Source organism: Morone saxatilis, unplaced genomic scaffold (assembly GCF_004916995.1).
Source record: "Morone saxatilis isolate NCDOM2014 unplaced genomic scaffold, NCSU_SB_2.0 Contig19, whole genome shotgun sequence".
Lineage (NCBI taxonomy): Eukaryota > Metazoa > Chordata > Actinopteri > Moronidae > Morone > Morone saxatilis.
In genome coordinates this window covers 2250159-2277633 of record NW_023339751.1, presented here as the reverse complement: position 1 = coordinate 2277633, position 27475 = coordinate 2250159, and the positions used below count along the sequence as shown (strand labels likewise).

The 27475-nt window shown below is 39.7% G+C and overlaps 1 protein-coding gene across 1 annotated transcript in view; it reads left to right on the top strand.

The window, feature by feature from the left end:
• Positions 1 to 27475, top strand: part of LOC118329379 (serine/threonine-protein kinase 32C-like) — an 85200-nt gene that overhangs the window by 53113 nt on the left and 4612 nt on the right. Inside the window, exons 4-11 of the mRNA XM_035663533.1 lie at positions 9585 to 9758; positions 14955 to 14992; positions 16346 to 16435; positions 17281 to 17384; positions 17500 to 17616; positions 21112 to 21237; positions 21589 to 21717; positions 25573 to 25640. Coding sequence (XP_035519426.1) covers positions 9585 to 9758; positions 14955 to 14992; positions 16346 to 16435; positions 17281 to 17384; positions 17500 to 17616; positions 21112 to 21237; positions 21589 to 21717; positions 25573 to 25640 — 846 coding nt within the window. The remainder of the gene's footprint in view (positions 1 to 9584; positions 9759 to 14954; positions 14993 to 16345; positions 16436 to 17280; positions 17385 to 17499; positions 17617 to 21111; positions 21238 to 21588; positions 21718 to 25572; positions 25641 to 27475) is intronic.

Genomic DNA, 27475 nt, shown 5'->3' with positions numbered 1-27475 from the left:
TGCTAGAACAAACTGAGGGCCTTTTAATGAGCGTACAGTAGTAGGCCTGTGTATTTTTTATAGTATAATTCCCTGCAGGAGTGAATGGCTGCCAGAGCCTTCTGTGTTCTAGTTTTCCATGTGCTGCTCTGCTCTCTCTCTCTCATACTCTGCATCCAGCGCTATTTCAAATGCCCATTAGTGACAAAAATGCTAAACTGCATCATAGCGTCCTACGTGGGAATGAGAAGTTTTCACACTTAACACCTTCTATCTCTGCTATTCTAAGCCGGCTTCGCAGAGACGCTTCAGAAGTGGCCTGTCGGTCTCACTGGGAGCATATACACAAAAGTACTGGAAGTAAACAAGTCGTCTTTACTGCGGTGGCGTCTCGCTACAGAATGCGTGTTTTTGAATGCAACCAGTCCGGAGAAATGTAAAATGTTCTACTTGTCCCTTTACTTTCTATGTAACGCTACTTTTACAATGATGTCCAGGACATTGGGAAAATCCTGTGCAGCTCTCAGCTTCTCTAAAAGTATTGACTTTGCAATATCCAACTTCAACTTGAAGGAAAAAGCCTGAATGTGAAACACACAAGCCTTTACCTCATACTGTCTTAGACCATACACTTTCCATAGATTCCCTGTCTGTGCAGAGGATTAAGATGTTCAAGTTTCACAACCATAGTATTTTCTCTTACACGTCACAGCCTGCTCTCATTCCCAGATCATCAAATACAGACTCAAGTGGTGTTCAGTTAGTTGCAATCTGCAACTTCACCGCTAGAATCCTACACACTGGTCCTTTAAAGAAGGAAAGATGATCATGATGCATTGTATGATAGAAATTTTCAGTGTACCTCAGTGGTTTATATTTTTTGCTGAAGTTATCGCTGTAGAAGTTAAGGGCCTTAAGATGTAAGTGTCCCCTTCCCTCATCATGCTCTGCCTGCTTGTATTTGGCTGGCCCTCTTGAAAAGCATAGGGAAGCTGTCAAATCTGCATGACAAATAAAGCATCATAGTGACAGGTTGCAGAAAGCAAAGGCACATCCTCAACAGGCTGTCGCCATTGCCATCAGATTGTGTGACAAGAGAGATGCAACGTTAAAACAACTGTGTGATAGTGTCTGCATGCAGCTGTTACTATACGAGTCCACTGGTTTAGCACGTACAGACCCTGAACTTGGGCAGCTGTGTCTGTGTTTTGTAATGTAAGTACCACCAGACTGGTCCCATGCAAATCCACCAGAGAGAGTGACAGTTTGCACAATGAGGTTACCATTTTTGGTACTCTCTTTGTGCAAAATTACAGTCAGAATCTGACTGAAAATACAGTTTGGATTGGTTCCATCCTCATCCACTAAATGGAATCATACAGGACTGCTCCAAAGATCATCTGCAGAGACTAAAGCCTTCCTGTGCTGAGCTTTCTATGTGCAGAAAAATTTATAATTCAAGGAAAGTTTTGCATTCTCTCTTTAAGCTGGAGAGAGGAGAACACAGTGAGCTAAAAGGAAATCAATTTATAGCTTGTGTCTATGGTACGTTTGTTATTTCTGCCCCAGTTTACAAAGACACTTTGTGAGTATCTGTGCGCGACAGCATTGTTATGTGTTGCACCTGAATGCAGCTCATGAACTGTGTCCTTCATTTTGCTGCTGCTTGAGACAGCATCTCAACCAGCAAAGTAATGAGACAGGACTGATGAGAACTCTGCTTCATCTTCCCATTGTTTGCCTTTACTGTATAAATACTAGGAACCTAATTGGTTCACTGCGTGGGTATGCTGTTTAACCAATTCCCTGTAGATCAGACAGTTGCCAGTATCCATAGGATTTTCAAATAGAGCATTACGATATCTTGTGCGTGACATTTGGGCATTTCAGTACATTAATAATGGATGTGCAATAGACCAGCTTGGGTTTTTTGGGAACTGCCTATTCTCAAAATAAATTTAAAAAAGAGAAACAGCAGCTTTGATAAAGCTTTATAGGAGTGTTTTTATTGATACAGTGCCAGGAGGAAGACAAGGAGACAACCAGCGAGTCAGAAAGAATGCGGCAAAACACACCAAACAGCTGTCAGAGGACGTAATGATTCTTGAAATCAGAAGAGAAGAATAGAGGAGTGGTGCACGAGACAGTGTTAAGAAAGTATTTGGCATTGATTTGTTTTGTAAAAAGAGATGTGCAGACTAAGAGGATTTGTAAGGTTTTCCTGCAGCTCGTACCTACACACAGACGCACTTTCTGTCTCGAAGCGGGGTTTTGCTCTCATTGAGACATCCTGAGTTCTGCTGTGCTTTTGAACAGCTCCGTCCGTAGCTTCAGAGGAAATTCATTAGGAAGCAACCTTGTGAAAGCCCACACTGAATCCCATCAGCTCGGTAAAGGCTGCCTTAAGCTGGGCGGATGTCAAGTTTGCAGCCCACAGTAATTGCTGCGACCATTCCCTCGCTGCACAGATATGATGTGTAGGAGTCGAGGGTACACTGAATGGATTACCTTGGAGGAGGAAAAATTAACTATCATCTGCTGCACACACCAAATCCACACAAATCCTTGTAAGGATTTGTGACACATGAGAAGACGCTAACTTCGTCTTTCCCTCGCATATGTTTGAAACCTCAAAGTGCAGGGGTCAGCTCTCCTCACCCAGAAGCACAGAAGAACCAGCATTAGGGCGTAGCAATGAATTTGATCCCCTGGTCTGTGGAGTATAGTACTTCATTATGAAAGCAAGGTTTCGCCTCAAGCGTTACATCACAACAGATCACTCTCAAAAAACATCACCCGTTCTCCCTGGGGGGCCCAGAGACGTAGCAGTGAATCATGACCAAATGGACGCTGCCACAGTGCTGTCGAAGACAGAGCAGCGAGGGTAGCTAGGGTTGTCGTAGCTACTGTCGTCAAAGAGTTTTAAAAACAGTCCCTTGGGATCGGATTTTAAAGGTTTCAAAACCAAAATGGGTGAGTCATCTGGGAGAGCGGTATGTGGTGCTTTCCTCTTACTGTCCATGCCTTCATCAGAATCAGAAAGTGAGCAAGAGGAGTGGTGAGGATGGATGGGCCTTGTTCAGCCTCCATTAGGAATATTGATTTAAGGCCTGGATGGAACAAGGCCTTGGGAGACTGTGAAACAAATTAGCCTCTCTTCCCCCAGTCAGCAGTTATAACAAGCCCTGTGAGGGGGCTCAAATGATCCTCATAAAACACGAAATTTGGGATGATTTCCAAACGTACAGGATCCTGTTTCTTTAATACAGCATTATGAATCCACAGATTATTTTGCCCTGGAATTGCAGCCTTAAAGGACTTGGTGTTTTACTAAAACTGCCCTACACACACACACTACTTTTAAAAAAGAACTTTTTGTAGGTCATGGAAAGTGCACCTTGTGAAAGCAGGCCAGTGGAGGTGTTGTATCTTAAGGCGACTGGTTGAAGGCAGCTGGGAGGAGAGGCAACGTTCACTCGCACCATTGTTGCAGGAACCCTCAGAGGAGCATGCAAGAGTCTTGTGATTGAGTCATGCAGCCAAGTCAGCCAGCCAGCACATCTCTATCACCAACTTTATGTAGGCCATTGAAACTTTGCAAACCAACTCGAGCCAACAGAATCACAAGCTCTTGTTTCTCTCTCGCTTTTTTCCCCAAAACTGTTCTCCTCTTCCGCCGTCCCTCTATTTCCCTCCCTCCTCCCTGCCTCCCTGGGCTCATTTGTCATTGTGGCCTGATTATTTCAGCCTGTTCCTTGTACTCCTTCCAGCCGGCTAACCTTCCTCTCTTAGTCGCTGTGACTGTCGCAGCCTAGTCCTGTCCTGGCCTTTCCACGTGGCCTCCTCCTGGTTTTGGACAGTAACAGCTCTCCCCAGACCCCAGATTACTGCCAGGCATTCACTCATGCTTGAGGGTTTGACCCGCAACTCCTCTGTGCTCATTGTAAAACTCCACTCAATAAATTGTGCTCATTTTTCAGTATGAAGAGCAGCAGAGGGCACATACTAAAATGAGATTAGTGGTAAAACATTAGTTTGACCCATTACAGTGCCCCAGTGTGTGAATCTACTCACCATATATAGATATAAAATAGTCAATGCTGCACTAATCAATATTTTTAAATTGACAGTAGATTAAATGACTGTGTGTAATGTAAAATGTGACAAACTCTGCAGTTTCCTACAGCTGTACGGAGCTGTAAAAGCTTCTTTCATTGTTTTGCTTTTACAACCCACCTCTTTACTGTTTGCTTCAATCGCAATTGCTCTTATCAACCGTGTTTCTGCAAAACAGCTCTGATGAACCCACTGTACACTACCTGCCTGACACCAAACAATAGACAGGCAAAGTTAGCGACTGGCTGGTGAATATAGTCGAGCATTTAGCAGCTTGATAGCCAGACATTTCCCTAAAGAGTAGGCGGAAATGAACATTGAAGTTAAAGGAGAGTGAATGTTACATTCAGGTGGGCAGAAGCACGACTCTAAATGAATGCTAATGGTGCTACAAGTCTGCCGGATGTGTAAATAGCCAACTGTTTGCTGTATAAACTTTATAAGGTGTTAATACTGGATGTCAGTGTTCTATTTATGGCTTTTTGCACTTCCTCTTAGCGTCCAATAAATCAATTAATGCAGGTTTACGGTAAAAGGATGAACTCTTTTTTCATCCATGGATACCAGTCAATATACAGCATCTTACCCCAGTTAGTTTCATACTTATGTTACCTCAACTCAAGGTTGCATGTTGAGTTGCAGCCTTGACACTAACAAGCACGCAGTTAGAATGATGTACAGTGGCTTCAGAAAGTACTAGATTTAAAAAGTAGATTTAATTTAAATTGCTAAAAAATACAATTTCTGCCCATAAATCTAAAGTCATCTAAAAAGTATTCATAAGCCTTGCTGTGGCATCCCAAATTGTGGTCAGGTGCATCCTTATTTGCTTTAATTATCCTTGAGATGTGTCCAGAATTTGATTAGTCCACTTGTGGTAAATTGAGATGGACGCTGGCTTGGAGTTTGCCAAACGGCATTTAAAGGGCCCTGAGAGCATGAGGGAAATGATTCTCTGGTCTGATGAGAGAAAAACTCTTTGGGCAGAATTCCAAGCACTATGTCAGTCAGACACAAGGCACTGTTCATCACCTGGCTAATGCCATCCCTACAGTGAAGCATGGTGGTGGCAACATGAGACCATTCGGATGCTTCTCAGCAGCAGGGACAGAGAGACTGGTCAGAATTGAGGGAAAAAATAATGCAACCAAATACAGAGAGGTCCTCGAAGGAAACCTGAGTGCACACAACCACTGAATGGGGCGACAGTTCATCTTTCAGCATGATAATGACCCGAAGCATGCAGCCAAGACAATGCTGGAGTGGCTTCGGGACAAGTCTCTGACTGTCCTTGAGTGGCCGAGCCAAAAGTCCAAACTTAAATCTCGTAGGACATCTGTGCAGAGACCCGAAGTTGGCATTTCACACTTCCAATCTGATGGAGCTTGAGAGGATCTGCCAAGAAGAGTAGGATAAACATCCCAAATCCAGGTGTGCAAAGCTTATAGGGACTAAACTCATAATAAATTCATAAAAACATGTTTGCACTTTGTCATTATGGGCTAAAAATAGACATAAAACTTTAAACTTAAATCTACAACACAATAAAGTCGGAGTAGGGTCTGGATACTGCCACTTTGCACTAGCTAAGTTTAGCAAGTTCAAGATCTCTACATTCAATGACTTCAGAAGATTCAGAGCTACATTGTGGATCCAGCAAACATGTTACAGAAGTAAACATAGTGTGATAATTTCTTTTTCCTTGATGAACACAGACTCAGGTGATTGCTGGAAATGTCTAATTTCTTTCTATACTGTACATTTGAAAAAAATCACTAGCTTGAATGTAGCTCCCAACTGGTCACATTTCATTTTGCTTACTCTCTGTCTATCCCGGATGTATTCTTTCCCCTGAAAGTAGCCATCTCCTTGAGTACCAACATCTGAAATGATCTTTCCCCACCCTAAGGATCAATATTAGGGCTTTTCCATTAGCACTTTTGGCCACGCCTAGTCAGATCATGTCATGTTGCTTTGCAATTCCTTTACGACTTTTTACGCACCCGAGATGGACCTTCGCCGAAGACGTGCCAAAGCCCATGAAGTTCTTCTCCCCCTTAAAATACATGCAAGACTCAACTCCTGTACAGGAGAGCAGAGAGCTACAGAGAGAGTCGTGTAAAGTTACTGCTGATAAAAAAAAAACAACACTTCCTGGTTTTGCTGCTTCATAATAAAACAGTTTAGATAACAAAATAACCAGAGACTTTTATTGTGAAGAATTTATCAGAAAGCAAATCCCTGCCGTGCTGGGCTGGAGCGCCGAGTTAAACCTAGTTGAGCCAAGCCAGCACATATATGTAGAAAAACACCATATGACGAGCCTGGACATCTAGATCTAGATATTGGAACTGTTGTTCCTTCATTTTAAAGAGGTACTGGCATCTGATTAGGACTCCTCTTTTACACCTCCTTGTAAAAGTATTCTGGGCCTGGAAGAAAGACCCAGTGGAACCTGCTGGATAGACTGTATATCTCATCTGGCCCATAAACAACTTGGGCCCCCGGGGGGGGGGTGCCTGGAATACTTTGATCAAGGCTGAAGTATGCAAGAAACGAATTCGTCATGTCGTCAAGGGTTAATAGGTGTTCTGAATGATAGGGTGAAAGGTTGATGCTGTAGGAAGTGATAAGACGCACTGACCTCTTCAAATGGGAATGAGTGCACACACTTTCTCCCTTTATGGTGTTGCACTTGGTTGTACACTTGTGATAGGAGTAACTGTGTGAAGAAGCAAAAAAGGGAGCTAGAGAGAGATGTTCAGACCCTTTGACTTCCACACATCATCATCAAGTGCTACGAGAAGTGTTTGTCAGATTTTCACTTTTGGAAAGTCAGATATCGATCTGTGAAGCACTTCGGCTGAAGCATTCTGACCCCTTCAAGCTGCTATCACTGTGACAAAGACTTAAATAAGCGCCAGAAAATTGATGGAAGAAGGGATGGATAGATGTCTTAAAATAATCTTTCAAAACGAGTGCCATTGAACTAATACTATACTTGTCACTTTCCTATTGTTTAACCAGTATTCCTTTCCACTCCCTGACACCAGAGTCCTTTACTGGATTTTTAGGACTGTCAAATTCATGGACTTCACGTTGTGTTTATTTGGAGTGAAGTGTTCCCAAAAAATGGGGAATAAAATTGTTTGTGTTTCCTCTCTGTCCCATCCTTGGCGAGAGTCTTAAAGGTGACAAGGCTTGTCAGCGCCTGAGCTTTCATATGCTCCAGTTGTCGGGCCATATCTGACATCTCCCTGTCACCTCAGTGAAAGCATGGAAGGAAGTGATAACCAGGCCGAGCCGCTGCAGTCTCTCTCTTAGGAGCCCAGATATTTTGGCGCTGGATTGGGGAGACTGTTTTGTGGAACACTGAGATAGCGAGTGCTGCCTCGGAGGAAGCTCATCTGTCAACTGGATACGGGGAATCAGACTGTGACAATGAGGTGTTAAAAAGGTGACAGTGAGGAATCCCTGCCAATGGCATACAACATCCCGGGGCCGGCCATCTGCTGAGGCTGCTCTGAGTTTTAATAGTGAGGCTGATCTTTGAAGGGTCAGGGCAGGTTGTGTCGCATGTAGGTATTATCATTTCCTATTGAGTGAATGCTACAGGGCTTGGCAGTGGTGGCTGGGTGTCTAAGAGGAATCATGGGAGTCTTGTTCAAAACACGACTTCTCTGATGGTAAAGCTTAAGTATTTAAAGCTGCAGGTAATTTTTATACAAATACGTTTTTGTGATTTTCTTTTTTTTTTTTTTTTGTTTGCTGAAAGTTTCACGATATCCTGACAGTACAATATGAGACAGATAATCTGTGAAAATATCAGGTTCCTCTGGCTCCTCCTAGTGCCCCTAATTGCATTTGCAAGAATTCGCCAGGCCTGAACAAAAACAACCAATCAGAGGCAATCACAGATTATCTGTCTAATGTCCTACTGTAAGGTTATAGTTAAAGTTTCAGCAAATATAACAAATGTTTCCCAAACTTTTTCTAACCCTAACCATGGCGATCCAGTTCACAGCTTTTTCTGCATCACGTCATATTTTCTTGAACAGGTAAAGCAGCCATTTTGAAGAGATAAACATCAGATAATTCATCATCAGTAAAGCAAAACACATTTTAAATACTTTAAAAATAATTACATTTAGCAGGAGGAAGAAATTCTGCACATTTATTTGCGACCAAAATAATATCTCCCTCCATTCATTCCCAGAGACTGTCTCTGAGAATGACTGCTCTAATGCATCAGGGGGAAAAGCTGTATGTGTTGTTTTTGTGTTCACTGTGGCAGTAGGGCGTTCTTTCCGTCCATTATCTGTCCTATCACATGAAAGTTGAGGCTATTTCATCAATTAATCTACGCTGTGTTTTAGGAGAAGAGAAAGACCCAACAGTACAGCAAATGGGTTTTTTTTCTCCTGCTGTGGCAGAATCACCAATCTGTGGATGAGATTGAATGATTTTCACTCTGCAGCTAACGCAGGCCCCATTTCTCACTTATAGAGAGTCAGGAAATTGCACCTGAAGAGGACCAATCAGAATGTCCCCCTGGGTGTTCAGGATGAAGCCTGAAGATACACAGGCAACCTGCAGCTATAAAAAGAAGTAATACACGCCACAGCATCAGAGCTTTAATGGGAAAATAAAAGAATTGGCTTGGTAGCAACCACATTAAACCGAGTTTGATAGAAGAAATCACCAAGGCTCCATTTGTTTTCTCTCCTCTGCTGCAAACTGACATGGGGGGCCTATTAAGATATTATTCTTGCTTTTTTTTTAAGAAATTATATTCTGTTGTACAAAAACAGTTTGTTCACCCGTGTGGCTTATTGTTTTGTTCGGTGTCTGGGCCAGAAATTGTGGAGTGGAGTGTTACAAATCCCCACCCAGATCACTGAGAGGCTGTGTTTTAATTTGATGTGCATGATTAGTAAGCCTGATTGACAAAAATGTTTAGCGGACCACGAGCGGCATTCAATTAAGTCACATCGGAGCAAAGATGGGCTGTTTTTCGGGGCTTTAATTTGGCAGTCACTTCCTGTCTTTTTTGAATTCCTTCAAGTAAGTGGCATGTTATTAGGATAATGATGGGTGTTAATCTATTACTGTCCAATGTGCGTGTTCAGAGCCTGCCTCAAGCATACATTGACATACATAAATATGCAGTAAAAGGTTGCTCATTCAAAGGTATTTGATGAATACGGCATGTTTTCCTGTGGTTGCACACAGATATGGTCCTGTGCCATGTTTGTCCATATGTGGGTTTCTGTTAACATGCATGTGTGTGTGTGTGTGTGTGTGTGCGGATGTTTACCGTGTACGCTTTGCACATGTGATGTACTTTGTGTGCTGCACACATGAGCATACAAGGCCTCGATGTGTTTGCTGTTTGTGTGCTCAGTCTTTTGTTTGTATAGCATGTGTTTTTTCTTTCCACTCTGTGCAGTGAGTGAGCACTGTGTCCTCCCTCCCCCCTCCGGTCCCAGGTACTCATTCCAGGATGAAGAGGACATGTTTATGGTGGTGGACCTCCTGCTGGGAGGAGATCTGCGCTACCACCTGCAGCAGAGTGTCCAGTTCAGCGAGGACGCTGTCAAACTCTACCTCTGTGAGATGACGCTGGCACTTGACTACCTGCAGAGCCAGCACATCATCCATAGGTATACTTTTTTATCTTTTTCTTTTTATCTTTACCTTTTGAGGATACCTGTAAAGAAACATGTCTTTCCTGGCTTCACTGTCGACAGCCCAAAAAGAAAAAAATAACTAAAATAATTCATAAAAAAACTAACTTAGAAGTTTATTTGCTTTAGGCTGTTTTGGACTTACCTTTACCTGCTGTCACATTATGTTCATGTGAATTACAATAAGGATTAATGCAGCTTTAACTTTTATCTAAAAAAATTCTTGATCTGTTTTGTAGATAAAAGTCATGGTTGCATGTTTTTTTCAGGTCCTTGGTGTATTAGTTTTACACTGAATAAAATGACTTAAACATTGAATACAATGACACTCCCACTGTGCGACCAGATGCCTTACTTTCTGGGTTTTGATTCAATCTTCAAAACATCAGATCAGAGAGAGAGACGCATTAAACTCCCAAATATGCACATTGAAGTGTTTATATCCACAATGCTTACACAATGCTCTCCAAATACACCCGAAGCACTAGTGTCAGCCAATTACATCATCATACATACTGTTTCATCAAATAAAGGCTATAGTCTCTGCTGCACTGAAACTCAAGGTTGTGTCTGTGACTTTTAGTATTCACAAGGCTTTGTTCATTGTGTTCTGCTTCTCAAGCTCGCAGCATTGTTATTGGTGATTTATGAATGTAATTGTCTACTCTTCAGACTGGAACTCAAACACCAAAATGAATTTGAGTAAAAGTTTTCTTTACATCGGGAGTTATGCATTATCTCCTCTCTACTACTAACGTTACAGCAATCATCTTTTTCCTTTGTGTAAGCAGAACCACAAAGTCACAGTGCCTTTCTAACTTGCTTTATATGCAGTTCTTGGGGATCTAAACATGACTCAAGTGTCTCAGTATAGATATTTTTTTATTTACGCCCACCTTCATCCTTCCTGTTGAGCTCATCTGCTTGCACTTTGACCTCACTGGTCAGGACTACATCCTGTCAGATGACACTACATTATCATGTTTTTATTTTGGGTAGTGTGCCCTATATGTTTTTGGGGTTTTTTTGCACCATTTTTGACCTACTGTTGTATCCATGCACTCACTATCACAGTATAGCAGGGTGTCCTGGAATAGCTGGAACTTTAGAGACTAGTTCTCAAGTCATGGAAACACCACGAAATTGATAAAAATGACCAAATGTCCTGGAAACAATCTATGTTTTCCTGGAAATTTGTGATTGTACTTCAGCCCCTCACTCAGATTGGCTAAACCTATGTTTGTAATTAGTTAAAACTCGATGGTTGGTAGGATGAGCTGCGCTGTATGACACTTCAAAGTGGTACAGAAAAACGCTCCCTTTTCTTTTCTGCTCACAGTGTCAATCAACAGCTGTTCAAACCACTTTTCCCAAAAAGTCTGTTTTGGAAATGTTGTATGGTGATATCTACATGTACACAGCCTATTAATGATCAAATTTACATCTGTTGTCGTAGCTGATAAATACATGCAGTGATGTTAATTGTACATGCAACACTTTCACTTTCTACCTCTTCTTTTAATAGGCTGATAGGTGAGAAGATTTCCAATAAGATAAACTGCACTTTTATTGATTCTCTAAATTTTGATTTGAATTGTTATTTATGGGCCGAATTAATGTTACAGTTAGATGAAGATTGTAGTCAATTTACCAGAGGCCATAGCTTCACTCAGTTGACTGTGGTGAGAAGTTAACATCTCATAAACGCTGGTAGTGAGCAAGTGCTGTCCTGTTGTCAAGAAAATCCCCTGGAAAATGTCCATGAAAAGTCCTGGAAAATGATGTGGGAAAGTGGAAACCCTGTATAGGGAAGAATGTGTTTGTTATCCTCTGTTTAGAAGTCCGAATGTGTTTTTAAGAGTAATTAAGATGCAACATAATGGAACATAAAAGTAGAGATAGTATTATTATAGAAAATATACTGCACATGTAAAAGGAGCCTTATGTAAGCACACTGTCTTCGGGCTGTTCATATATTCAGTCTTGGTGTGGGCTGAAGGTGTTACCTTACAGGCATTTGGGCATCCCTGTTTTTATTTACGTTACTTTACATATATAAAGATAGCCCTCATGTGTTTTCCCATAATTGTTACCATCCATCATCTTCAACCAGGGTGGACTCGCTGCCATCCGCAGCTTTTTGTCTGAATATGCTGAGCACAGCAGTTTGTGTCCGTGCAGTCCAGTAAGTGGAGGAGCCGGATCCCTGCAGACTCTAGATTTAGTGCCACAGATGGCTTAAAAACTGTTTGAACCTTGTTCAAAACCTCATTGGGGCTACATTTCTTCCTTCAAACAACAATATACTGTCTGTGTGTGTATGACTGTGTGTGTATATCTAGGGTTTTCTGACGTTCAGGCACTAAGCAATGAATGAAGCATCTTGCCTGCAAATTATTACATTTTAAGTATTTTACAGAATTAAACAAACAGTAAAGAAATTCAAAGTGTTTAAGAGCAACTTGCAGGTTTTCAGATGTAGAAACGACTACTTCTACTACTACTATTGACTAAAAAACAGCTACTAGCATCTCTCAAGCTCTAAAATTAAGACATTATATCTTCTTTACTTAAACCATATAAAAATGGGAAAATGGGAATAAGCGTCGAGTTGCGTGTTTTTACTGGGGGGTTATGTGCTGAACCATTTTCTTGGCGAGGAGCAGTAACTACCTAGGATGTCCGCTGGTTGCCTGGCAACCTCACCGTGACAACTCCATCTAGACTCACTGATAGTTTGGTGGTATTGATCTTTTCAACTAACAAGAAAGCGTAAGAGTGTGTGTATGTTCTTAATTAAAAGCAAGACTCTTATAAATAATATACTGTATACATTAGGCATCAAATACAGGATATACTGTGGAGAGAAATATACAAATGCACATACAGTAGGTGTGTTTACATTAAGCTGTTTGTGTGTATGTGTGCACCTAAATGTGTTACTATACAGATTCACTATCATATCATAATTTTCATGCATTATATAACATTACAAGCGTGTGTGATGCTATGTAATTTCATCAAGTCAATAACTCTCCCACGTTTCACTACATGACAGGTAGGCAGTGTCCTCCTTTCCTCGTCGTTGACAAAGACATTTATAGAGCCACCATTAGAAATAGGTGACAGATGCTGCTTATCTTTGTTTTTTCACCCTCTTCTTGACATCAACTGTTCTGCCTTTGACACAATTGTGTCTGCTCTCAGAGCCGTAATCCAATCCCTGAGTATCCATGGCCGTCCCTAGCTCTACAATTTTGTTCCACCCTGTAAGTTTTTGACAGGAGAATACTATACAATTATTTTGTTGCACCAACTGAAGGAAGAAGGGTCTCTGGTCTCCTAGCAACAGTCAGCTGCCACCATGCCCAAGGAGGTAAAATTGGTCCTATGAGAAGAAGGGAAGTAAAAGTGGAGAGTCCTTTTTCTCTTGTCTTCTTTTGTCCGCTTCGTCTCTCAGCAGACCACCAGGTAGCTTCATTTATCCTCATCATATAGACTCAACATCTTAAAACTGCCAGCTGTTAGATCACCTCACGCAGGCGGTTTGTTCCTGTGAAATAAGACTTCCCTTTACATGCTGTTTCATGTTGGATTGGTGTTTCTGAGCTTTCTGCAAAATGAATTAAACGTTAAGTGAATTTTGTACTTCAAACAAAATGGCACGGCGCTTCAGCCGGCACTCCTCCTGTGAACATGCATGTATTTCCCTCCAGCTTTGTACTGCTGGATCACTCCGACCCCCCAACACCACCTCCACCACTCCCCTCAAAGAGTTTTGGCAGATGATATTAGCATCAGCTTAGCTTTGCATAGTCACAGTCCTATGGGAAGTGTAGATGCTCTCTGTGGGCTACGTGTATTCTCCACACCAGCGTGACGTGCGGCATAATTAAATAAGCTGTGTGCGCTCTGTTAATTGCCTGTGGAGGGCAATGTGGAGGAAATGTTGAGACGTGTACGGATGTGAGTGTGTGCCTGAATGTGTCTCCGCTGCATGGGCGCCCAGTGTAATAAGCAAGTGCAGACAAACCTGTGAGAGCCTCCAGGGGGAACCGCTGATGGTCGTGTTCTCATGCGCCCCGGCAGCGTTTGAGATGTAGGGAATGAGAATTTTCTCCGTCTCGTTCTCTCACTGAACACACACACACTTAACATGTTGCACCAACATGTAATTCACACATGCATCAGCACTCCAACCACCTCCTACAGATTTTCACATCCACACACACTGCACAAATTTAATCCCAGTCTGTCCCACCTGACTACAAATTAAATGACCCGAGGCACTGTAAGAGTATGTGTTTGTGATTTAATTATAGGAACAATTAAGCATTTTGCAAATGCCCTGAAACTGAAACACTTTTACTAACAAACAATTCAATAAGTGTGTTTTAATCCACGTTTTTATTATATTTATTCATAAAAACTCTACATTAAAAAAATGGAACTTTGTAATAAATATCACAACAAAGTTTTTACACTTGACTGAGGTGGAAAAGTTGGTGTATTGACAAAAACAAAATGTCACAGTACACTGGAAACAGACGTTGTAAATAAATCATGAGTGAAACGTCTACAAAAGAAACTGGCGACTGCAAAGTTCCTCAAATGAATATATGAAATAAACAGAAGGGCCATATTTACATCATGTTTTATTTATTTTATTGTATTTGTTTGTTGATTCAATTAAGCAGGGACAGTGCACGTTAATAAAACATTGCTGGAAATGTGCCATTAGCCAAGAGGCTATTTCTGATCTGTAGTCCCTGGACAGATGTTCTAAAGTCAGAATGTAAAGATTGTAATTCCAAAGTCAAATTATTTATAAGCATGCAAAACAATAATGCAATTTAAAGAAAACAGAAATAGATGCATCATTGAACTTCAGGTACTATTAAAAACAACCTTCAACATGCAACACATTTTCAACATTGTTTTCAACCATTTGTTTAACTAGTTTAACTAGTTTTTTCAATTACATCTTCTGTTACATGCTCTTGTTTTACAATGTTTTAACAGTGGATGTAAACACTTACTAATCTGCTTAAAATGTGCACTAAGTTTGAAAGGAAACCTGACTAATGTTTGCAATGCTTATGATTAAAATGAGGTTGCTCTTCTGTATTACATGACACATTTTTTGATATGTGTCTGTTTTGTCTCCTTTAGAGATGTCAAGCCAGACAATATCCTGTTGGATGAGCAAGGTAAGCGTGTGTTTGCTTTGTGTATAACTGCATGCAGAGATGAGATAAAAATGCTCAGCATTTATTTTAGCCTACTTGGATATGAAGGGAAATTAAACCTTTGAACATATTTCTTGGAACTGGTCTCATTCATATTTATCTGATAGAACAGAGGCCATCAGTACAGTACTGATGGTCTCACATCAACCTCTCTTTTCATAACGTAAGAGAGTACCCCAAGGTTCTGTACTCGGTCCATTTTTATTTTCAATATACATAAACAATATTATTACTCCAACACAGACTTATAACATAAATTTAGCTTGTAGCAAAATGTACGCTCATTGCTTCTTCAGACATTTCTGCAGAACCTCAAACTTTTACTGAATGCTGATAGGACATACACATACATACACACATAATACATAATACACACTCATAACCTTACTTCCTTCTATACATCTCAAATGTCAAATGACCTACCGTTATTCAACCCACTGGTTTGTGGAGTACTCACAGTACGTATCTGTTTTACTCTTAATGAGACCAGAATTTACTAAATGAACATCATGCTGTATGGAAGAAGACTGAAACTATATGTCCACTATATTGTAAATGATCCATACACATTCCACCTTAAAACAACTCGATGCAGTTTACCACTTTTGTCACTTCCAATAACCAATTATCATCACTATCATTTTTGTCTCCTACTAAAGCTGCCGCAGTGTATTACATCTCCTCTCAAATTTATAAATACTTTTCTCTAACTGACTAATTCTTGATACCCAACCAGGAAACACTGAAGTTGGGAAGACTTCCAGCTTTTATATTTATAAATTACCTTTCAAAATCTTGGCCCTTTTTGGGGATGTTTTTTATTGTTTCTTATGCTGTTTGTATGTGCTGGTTGTGTGACTTATCTGTCTGTATTTCTTCTGCTGTAATCAGGTTTTCTTGCAAAACAGATCTTAATCTCAATGAGATTACCTGATTAAATAAAGGTTAAATATAAAAATGTCCATAAAAAATCCTTTCAGTTTAAGCCCTGACATCTACCTCTAAGTGTATAGTTATGTTTATCAGAAAAAACCTTTTAAGTGCACAGTGTACCCAGACAGCAGTGATAAGTTGGACACAAACACGACCTTGCAAGCAACCAATGAGTCGCAGCAGTAACAGGGTCAGAGGAGTCAGGGATGTGTGCCTGACACACAAAGCCAGGAGGAAATGCTGATTCAGTTTACTGAAATATCAGACTTTGTTGTCACTCATTTCATTTTCTTTTTACACATTGAAATGTTTGCTTTTTATGTGATCAGAGGCATTTATTTTGAAAATGTTTTGATGGATTTTTTGGCTGCTTCTCCTCAGGTCACGCTCACCTGACGGACTTCAACATAGCAACGATAATAAAGAATGGAGAGAGAGCCACGGCCTTAGCTGGAACCAAGCCCTACATGGGTAATCACTGCCATCTTGTAATCATGTCTGATTGCTTTGTGTAAATATAATAAGTATCATTACGGGACCTAAATAGATTTTAACTTTTTACTTTTTTACATTTTTACACAAATATCTGTACCTTTTACTGCTTACATTTTAAAAACAGTTTTTTGCATTATTGCACCTCTTCCCAGTGACTTCTTTTAACTAATTTCTTAAAACTAATTTGAATAGACTTGCCTTTCTGTAATCTCGTCTTCATACTCTATTCTAACTATTTCATTTTATTTGTTATTTTCATTTTATTTTTATCACTTCTATTCTGCTCTTATTATTGTGTTGTGGTATTCATCATTTTTATATTTAATTACATTTTGTGTATCACAGCTATGCTTTATCTGTCAAAGCACTTTTTAAACTCTTTTTTTTAAAAGCTGCTAGATAAATAAATTATTATTATTCCCAACATCATGACCGGTAAAAACATTTAAAAATGAATAGTCTGATAGGAAAGAAGGTTCTCTAAATGTGCCTTCAGAAAAGTTGATTTTTAAAAACAGTTTCCTGACATTAGGTAACAACCTCAGTAAGGTGTGACTTATTAATATTAGGCATGTGACAAGCTTGTAGTAGATACACTGTTCAAATTAAATACTTTGATAGGCACTAGTGTGAAAGCTTGTGTGTATTTGTGAAAAGGTGAGGCAAAAAATGCTAAAATGTTCCATCTCGTCTTGTGATTACATCGCCTGGTTGAGGGAAAAAACCTTTCCGGTTGACATTTTGCACAGGAACACTTGCTCTTCCACCATATGCACAGGCAGTGGTTTGGGCAGTGAATTACTCTCCGTTTGTGCTTTCAGCCCCAGAGATCTTCCAGTCTTTTGTAAGTGGAGGGACGGGTTACGCCTTTGAAGTGGACTGGTGGTCACTAGGGGTGACAGCATTCGAAGTGCTCCGTGGATGGGTAAGGCATGATGTGAATTCTGGTTTTTATGTTATTAGGCTGCAAGGCTGAGCTTGAATCCATTCATCCACTCCTCTTTCTCTTCCTTATTTTTGTCATCCTGTTTCCAAACCAGAGGCCCTATGACATCCATGCCAGTAACTCAGTGGAGTCCCTGATTCAGCTCTTCAGTACAGTCAGTGTCCAGTACAGCCCAGCCTGGCCCAAGGACCTGGTTTCCCTCTTGAGGAAGGTGAGCTGGACACATGTGGACATCATTTGCTACCAGATCTTTCATTTAAATAGTTGGATTCTATCATGAAATGAATCATTGCAAATACATGTAGAGGTCTGTTAGATTATGGAGAACCACATTTTTTACTTCAGTTGCTATATTTTTGCACCTAGCACCTTCTTGATTTGTGTTTATTGTGCGGTCAAAATGTTATGATCTGTATTCATTAGATATACGTTCAATCTGACGAATGTTGTTGTGGCTAAATGAGACAATTTTATGGACGAGTCAACCAGTTGATTGACGCGAAAATAATCAACTATTTTGATAATATATAATTTAAATCAGTTTTTAAGGAAAAATCCAAACTTCAAAATAAAATAATCATGTTTTGAAAAACCTGAACATGCTTAAAATATATAACAAATAAGAAATGAATGAAAGAATGAAGGAATGTAGATGCAAATTGCAGTATATCTAATTTAATTAGTGTCTGGTTACATTTTTCAAAGTCAAATCTAAGTAAATTGAACCCTGACCCCTCTGCCTGGACACAGATTATCGTCCCTGGAAAGAGGAGCAGAGGGGAAGGAGATCAGGGGAGATAGAGGTGATATTGGGGTACATATTGAGGTAAAAAAGCACTGAAGCCACAGGAACAGAGGATGCAGGTACTGTAAGGGGGACTGGAGCCGGAGGGGGGGTAGGATAAGCCGAGACCCTCAGGGCAAAGGAGAAGAAAAGCGACAGATGGGAATCTGAAGGATGGCAGCACAGAAACACAGCAAGTGGGTGAGAGAAGAGACAGTGTGTGTGTGTGTGTGTGTGTGTGTGTGTGTGTGTGTGTCAGCCGACATATTCCTGCTGATATTCATCATAACAAGTAATTGAACCTCACATTGAGGCTCAAAATATTCTTGTCTCATAAGAGAAAATCTGCCAGTTTGATGAGATCATTTGCATCAAATAGAGAAAAACACTTTCCTTGAATCATTTTTTTCCTGTAGTAATAATCTACCTTATTCTGCTTTGTGTCAACATGTTGTCATCAGAATCAAGTGAAACTGTGCTGGAAACAAATGATCTCACCCCCTGAGGCAGTATTTTTGTAGTCATTTTAAGCTTTTTAGAGTGAGTATGAAAAACCGTGACTTGTTAAACAGGTTTTTCTTTTTTTTTGGCAGAGTGTAAGTGTGAGTATGAGTGCGTGCATGTGCTGTGGGTCTGAGTGAGTGTTCTGGACGCAGCGATGGTCTCTTCCGCTCTGCTGCTGATCGATTACTATGTCTGGACTCCACAGAGACAGACCTAACAGGCCCTGCAGGGGGAAACTGAATCAACCTGTGACCAAAAGAAAGAAACCAAAGCGCACGGAGAGAGAGTTAACATGACAACAGAAAGCCACATCCCTTTATAATTACCAATGTTTACCCTGAGGAGAAACATGAAACAGATGCTGTTCCATTAAAAGCACAACTGTACCAGCAACCAGGTTTTATTTACTCTCTGGACTAAATGATTCCGCTCATGTGGGGCGTTCATCTGTCTTGTTCGGTGCAACAATTTTGATACAAACCTGATGGGTGACTGATTTGATGAACAGTGCCCCCTGTTGGTTGCTACCTCAGTAAGGGCTTGGATGTATCTGGTATTCCTGTTGAAGAGTTTGGTGGCAACATGATTATACAGATATTAAATAAATAAAGTAATTGTGGAATAAATAATGACATGAATAAATTCTGTATGATAAATAAATGAATACAATAATACCATACCATTACCAATAATAACCAAGACCTTAAAAACACTTATGAAATGCTTCCCATTATTCTGAACAGGATTTGACTTCATTTTTATCTAATTATAGAATCAGAAATTAATTTTCCAAAAGTCTGTTTTTTATGTCATAAATTACATTTTACCCAGTCACACTTTTTATTTCATAATGTCACTTTTGTGCCTTCTGCCTTAGACTGCATAATTGAAAATGGTATCTTGGAAGTCCTGACTGTGCTGGTTCCCAGATAAAACAAAAATGAGCAAATATGTGGAGAGTGGGTGGAGCTGAGGCGGAGTTAATGAAGTCTAATTACTGAAAACAGCCGCCTATGACGGCACCCACCTGTCACTCACAGTGGACATGTCCTTAATTATACATAACTTTAATCCTTAATATCATTTAAATGGATGAGTTGTATAAAGATTCACCCCCTTACTGTTGTCATGAACGTGAACATTAGCAGCACCAGCAGGTAACTGGTTATATAACTGTGGTTGCAACTGGAGCTAGCTTTGATGCTAATAATCCAAGCTCACAGCCCAGCTACGTAGTTAGCCGACTAGATAAGAAGTGTGGAATATATAAAAGTTAAGCCTACTTATTGTGTGTAACTAACATGTTATGTTTAATTACAACAGCATCCTTAAATTGGTTGAGTCAGAACTATGTTGACACCATTGCTGCGCTAGCCACGTAAATTAAAAATTGGTGGAAGTTGTTGAGCCTGCTATCTTATGTGAGGCAGCAGGGATATAATATTTATATAATTTGTTGATGTGATTATTTCATAATGTCTTTTGATTTATTTTTTAATATTGAACACTTTGGGGCTCCATATTTAAATTGTGCTTGCTCAGAAACAATAAAACCTTCAACCTCATATGAAGAACAATGAAACAGATTGCCGGTCCTACAGATTATACGGTTTATATAGTTTTTATATTTATAACATGTAAAACTGTACTGCTTTGTTTGTAGACGGTAAACAGATTATCCATAGATTATGTATGCGACAGTTCATGAACATGGCCTCATCCAAACCTTAACCACAGTGGTGGAATATCAGAAAACAGTTGTATAATCTCAACTAATAAGTAGGAATGTAAAGATTTTTGTCTAAGAAATAATGGAATCCTTTTCAGTCGTAATTTATCTTTGATCTCATTTAATCGAGAGAAAATCATATCGTGAATTGTATCTAATTGTGAGTTGAGTGTATCGTTACATCCCTACCAAATGTTACAAATACTACAAAACTGTCTGTAGGTGGACTGTCCAGATAAAGTCTTGATGGATTGTTTTTGAAAAGAAACAATATGGCAGTATTACCATCAAGACATCTGAGTTCATGGAGTGCCTATAGTTGAAAAGTGGAAGTTTTTATGGATAGTTTCAGGGAAGCCAGGAAAGACTGCAGATTTAACAGAATATTTTTGGCTCCTTGTTATGTTCACCTCACCTAAACCAGCCACACACACACACACACACACACTTGCTACACACACACTAGCTACACATGGTTTTTGTTTAAAACTGCAGAGTAAAATGGAAAGAAACCTCCAAATTCATTTCTATTTTTCACCCACGATTTGTCGAGTTTATTTCACCTCCCGGAGAGAAGAGCCGTGCTGTGAGCGAGGAGGGAAGTTGTGAAGGTGATATTGCGATTCAGAAGGTGACATGATGTAGGTGACATTACTGTGTGTGTGTTTGTGTGTGTCCCTTCCTTCCAGCTACTGACAGTGAACCCAGAGCATCGTTTCTCCGGCCTGTCTGAGATGCAGACATCTCCCTACCTCGCTGACGTCAACTGGGACGCTGTGTACGAGAAGAAGATGGAGGCCGGATTTGTTCCTAATGTCAGTGTCCCTAATGTCAGATATTAACACACACACACACACACACAAATGCATACAATAAAGCCTTAAAAGCACACACAGGCACTCCTTCGTGTTTGCTGATCGTAATGAGCATATGTAGCAGCTAAATAATGCAAAGGAAACTGAATGCAGCTTCTTCTCGGTATTTCACTATGGAGTGCGTACACGTGGACTCACAGTGCATTATCGTGTGCGTGTGAGTGCATTCACGTGTGTTATTCAGTGCGTTCAGTCCAGTGTGCACTCTGCGGCCCTGTGTGCTCACCGCAGCTGATTTACGATCCTGTGTTTGTGTTTCTAATTATCTCGTGGTGCGTCTCCCTCCTGCAGAAAGGTCGCCTCCACTGCGACCCCACCTTTGAGCTGGAGGAGATGATCCTGGAGTCGCGCCCCCTTCACAAGAAGAAGAAGAGGCTGGCCAAGAACCGCTCTCGAGACAACAGCAAGGATTCGCAGTCTGTGAGTGGCCACGTCATCTGCACGAGCACATAATAACAGTGCCTACCTGTAACGAGGGCTGGGTGATAGGGCCTGAAAATACCATAATATTCTCCTTAAAAACAACCTACAAAACCATCTGTATCACATCAGTAAAGTCTTATAACTGCAGCCCATTCAATGCATAAAAATAACAGTAGAGAACAGGTGATAAACTGTAAAAAGTGAACACAATAACTGCAGGAAGTTTGTGTGAAATTAACAGTTTGGATGAATTTTGGGCGGATTATTTCCTGTAATTATATATCAGAAATTAGTTTTACTGATATTTTAAAGAGGTTTATATACAATTATCTCTTAATATGCTTCTTTTTTGACAAATTCAGTGTTTTCTTCTCTCTGGTGCTTGTTCTATTAGCTCTATCTGCAAGTTTTTTAATGTAGGGCGATGAGATATAGGCCTACTGTGTATATTTTTTAAGTTTTCCTTCATGCATTAAAATCAAGAAGGCCTCATAACCCCCTCTGAAGCTCTGGCGAGCCCTAGTGGTTGTCAACCACTGATATAAACGACTTATTCTGAGGTAACAAAAACATAATGATTCCTATATCCAGATGATTATACACTAATGAATACATACCTATAAATATTTTATTTATATATTTCTGCTAATAGCTCCTCTTAAATGTTACACACTGGACCTTTAAAACCTAAATTCCAATCAATCGATTTATCGCTTGGCTCTCTCTGAAACTCGACTCCTCCTCCTCTGTGCGTACATGTTTGTGTGTCTCTTAAAGGAATATTGAAAAAGACAGGGCCACATTCCTCAGATTATCTAATAATCCACACCATCTTTCATATTTTATCTCGGGATACAAGAGATAAAACACTGAAACGCTGCGTAACCCCAGCATTAAAAGCAGTATGATCTGTTGAGGAGGAGGATTTAGGAGCTGCGTGGATGAAGGTGGAATTCAAGATGTCACTGCATCTGTTAAAAGGGCTTTATTCTCTTTGATGGTAGACGGCTATTTTTAGCTTTTTTCCACATTTAAAAGGGTTATTTTCAATTGTACAGCGCTGTGTGTGCAGTGTTTCCCTGTTAATCTGATCTTTGTAGCCTTGTGCAGATCAGATTAGTGTTATTTTACACCAACACACACACGTCTGAGCAAATTATAACCTGCCGCATGGTACTAGTACTACTGCATACACAGTGAGGCAGGGCCCGTCTTGGATAACAATGCAGCTCAGGTTTACCCCGGTCTCCGCTCTGTCAGTTCCCGTCAAAACTGTATATTTTTAGATTGGAGGTGAGGCAAATCCCAGCATCTTTTTTTTTCTCCTGTTGTGAATGATCTGTTCTCAGCTCAACACACAAATGAATAACACTGTGCTAGTGAACATAAAGAGAGACTTACTGTACAAGCATGCGCAGGCACCCTGTAAGCATGCTGATTAGCTGTATCTGTTGAGATCATATAACAAATAATCTCTCCTTCGCTCTCATACTGTATATTTCAGTCTATACTGAACAGAGGGAAATAAGATTATACAGCAGGATATTATACCAGGGAAAAATTATTATACCAATGCAAAAAGGACTTTGAAATAAGGAATAGTTTGACATACTGCTGTCACCATATCAGATTTTATTTGATTTATTATCACAATATGTATAGAAAAATAGAAAAAAAATGCTATTAGTCAAACAATAGACATATTTAACTTGTATTATGTGTTTTGTCTCCTTTTAGGCAAATAAATTAAACTCAACAGAAATACTGAGCCCATTGTTGTGTATTTAATCCACCACATAATTATAATTTGTACTTGACAGTATGTTGAAAGAAAATTAAAAATAAGATTGCTTTTATGTAACAGTGTGGATAATAGAAGTTTATGTCTGTCTGTTCTTTTACTGTAATTAACATGTTTTACATCATAATCCTTGTTTCTTGATCTTTTGGCTGATATCAGTGGCATAATTCTGGAATATTTACAGTAATGTTTATTTATTTTAACTTTCCCTGAGAAACCAATAAATTAAACTAAATATATATTTAATTCCATTAATTAAAAAAAAAAAACTGTTACACTGGCAACCAGCAAACTATAATATCTAATGCTATTGTCATATTTGTAGTATTAACACAATAGCAGTATTTTAAAGTAGTAAAGTAAGTAAAGATGTTTGTTAAAGCTGTACAGACACCAAAGTTCACGCAGTTCACTATCACACCGCAGGCAAAAGTGACTCAAATCTTTGCTCATATGTGACTCAGATCAGAACATCACACACTGAATTTGATCTTTTCAGTTCTGATTTGAGCCGCTTTCATATGTGGTTAAAATCAGAAAATCAGGTTTTATCAGAAATCATGTGCCTTTGTACACATTAAAGTAAAAAGACAGCGAGATATCATGTTGAAATTTATAAGCTTAAGAAGTTCTGGTATGCTGATTTTTTTATTACCCTTGGACTTTTCCCGTTGTTTTCAGTCTTTATGCTAAGCTAAGCTAACCGGATGTTGGCTCCAGCCACATATTTACATAAAGACTTAGTTTCCATCTTCTCATCTAACTCTCAGAAAGAAAGCGAATTAATGTATTTCCAAAAATGTCAAACTATTCCTTTAAGTTACTCATCAAGCACAAAAAAATTGCCTGTATTAGCTTCTGACATTTTATAGTTTAAAACAACCCGGGGGTCACAAAAGGCTCTTGATATTAAGGGGTGTAAGAAAAATTTAAACAGTAGACTTATATCTCAGTATTGTGTTCATTTCTGTGAAGAAAACTAAATTAAATTGTTATTTCTGACATTTAGATTAACTCTGTAGATCTTTAGAGAGCCTTCACTCTCTGATAAACAACCTCGTCCTGGATCAGAAAACTGTGCAGTTTAAACAACCAAAGAGTTGACAGAACAATGAGAAGAAAACACTGAATTTGTCAAAAAAGAAAACCTTTTAATACATAATACAGACAGAGAATGTAAAAAAAAAACCTGATCTCTGATCAAAATTCATACAAATCGCTTGTTTCACACAAACTTCCAGTACATGTCAGTCTAGTCTACAAGATTAATCAATAATGGAAGTAATGATTAGTTTCAGCCCTAACGGAACAATCAATCAAGGGGAAAAGTACAACAACAAAAGAATTACATAACAGACTACACATTAAAGATTTATATTTTTTTAGTAGAAGTTATAACATCATTAATACATGAGAGAGCTTGGACCTGTGCTGTATATACAGTCTCTTTGTCTCTTCTGCCTTGTTACGTTTGATTGAGAGATTCTTTACCACAGACAGGAGATATCCTCTCTGTGTTTATGAGAAACAGCCTGTTCCCATCAGACAGTCATCATGACATCAGTGTTATTAACGTCAGTGTGTGTGTGTGTGTGTCTCTCTTGGTTTGTCACGTGTTTGTCACGTGCGTTATCAGCGCTGATCAGCGTGTGCAAGGAGTGTGTATACCTTGAACAATAGCAGAGGGTTATGAGACTTGGTTGCCCGTATGTGTGTGCGTGCTTGTGTGTGCTCATACTGCGTTATTACCGAGATTATTAAATTATGAAGCCTTCACTGCTGTTGTCATGGCCTCAAGTGCTTTCGGAAATATGAGCTTCTATTTTCGTCTCAGGCCAAACATCCAATTTGAGGAGGGCTCACAAACAATTCATGACTTGTTTAAAAAGAGCAACGGAGGATAAAAAAAGGAGACATTTTCCCCTCAGACGTCACGCAGTTGACTTGATTGGAGTCGACGTAAAGTTTGATCTGTAGCTCCTAATGATGATAACGAGGTTGATGTTGATGTGGGAGGTGATGGTGACGTTTTGTCTGTCGACTGCCCGCAGGAGAATGACTACCTACAGGAGTGCCTTGAAGTGGTGCAGCAAGAGTTCATGATCTTCAACCGTGAGAAGTAAGAGAACACAAGAGCAGCAGACCATCCATAACACGGGCTAAAAGCAGAGTTTTCTGTTCAGTCATTCCACAGCGAGGCAGTGAGAGAAAGCTATCATCCAGCTGGAACAAAACATATTACCTAGCTCTAATGTGGCTTTATTTGAGACCAACAAATGCTCTCAAGTGTCTTTGTGAGTGCAAAAAAACAAGGTCATCACAGATGTGTGAAGGCTGTAATATTAACTGTCTCATTGCGTTAGTATTGGAATTTGTTCCTCTTTGCTTTCCGTGACTGTAAGTCAAGTCAAGGCAACATAGTGACTCTTTGTATTTGCTCTTAAAGGACAATTCTGGCTGTTAGAAGCCATCGCTTATAATAATGCTGTCCTCACCAAAGTAAATGCTGAGATCTTCTAATCTAATAGGTCAAACTGGGCAGGAAACGCAACTGTTCTATTAATCCTTAATGTTTTAAACAAACCAAAAGTGTCCACACTAATCCAGGTAAAGAGATATAATAACTGGAAAATTGGATTTATTATTTTTAGTGCATGCTCTGTGAACGAGTGATGAAGGGTGACGGAGGTTCAACAGGCGGTTTTCTGCCTGTGATTGGTCTGCTCAGCCTCGTGGAAGTGATATCTGACAATTCTTCATCGTATAAACAACACACAATATTCACTGAAGCGAGTAATTTGGTGTTTTCAAAGCGTTTCTGTGAAGCTGAGACGGATTCCGCATTCTGTTGGCTTTCAGAGGCGACGTTAGATATTAACAGCTCACCTCCCGTCCTGAGACCGTGTGAAGACGGGGGTTCAGTCCCTTTGTCAGCGGGACCCTCTCATAAAAGCCGGCGGGATTTCATGTTTATGATGGATGAGCTGCATAAGCACGAGGCTCCACGAGCCGCGAGATGAGAGACGCACTTCAGATGAGACAGAAGCTTATTAAAATGATATTTCACCTTATTAAAATGATTTTAATGCCAGATTACTAAATTACTGACTTACATATACAGAGAAGAACTGTCAGATATCTACAAGGCAGATCACAGGTTGAAATAAAAGTGACATATATCGTCACATCTTAAGTCAGCAAAACTTTAGCTAGCATGGGCAAAGTTTATGGGAGCAATAGAAAGTAGTTTAGATCAGAGTTATACCAGGAAGTAGAAATTAAGTTTGTAGGTAGGCAGTTTGCGTTAAGTTTGGGTCACCTGTCTGTCAGGGTTCCCATGCAAGGCTAGTTTTCCAGTCGTGAAAACACAAAATGTTTTTAGCCCCTCATTCAAATCGCCTACATAAACGTAAGGGAATATTTGTTTGAACTTTGTTGATTTGTTACCAGATCTCAGCCATTACTTTGGGAAAGACAGTGTTATCATAACTGCTATAAATAAGTAAACACACTCCAAATGTTCAAATTTATGCTTTTATTGTGAAGAACTGAAGCACCAGTGCTGTGCAGAATCACTGAGGGAGATAAGGAAAGTTTAAAAACTTGTATCAGCTACAGTATGTGAGGCTAATGCTCATTTATGTCCACGTTAAAACCTTAGAGCATGCGGTGTATCTTGATAAAGTCACTGCTATATTCAGCTTAGAGGAGAGGATTTCATGACAGCCAAGCCTCTTTAATGACTGAAGGCTTTTTAAGAGCCGGCCCTGCTGTGGCTAAATATTAAGCATCTGTTGTATGTGTCAGGACAATATATACAGTACATCATAAATAAAGACTATGAGGTTCATATATCTTTGAATATGTGTCCTCTCTGCAACGTATGGGGAGGAATATTGGTTCAGTGCTGCTCTAAATTATTGCCTCATTTATTATTAACCAGGTCCTGCCACT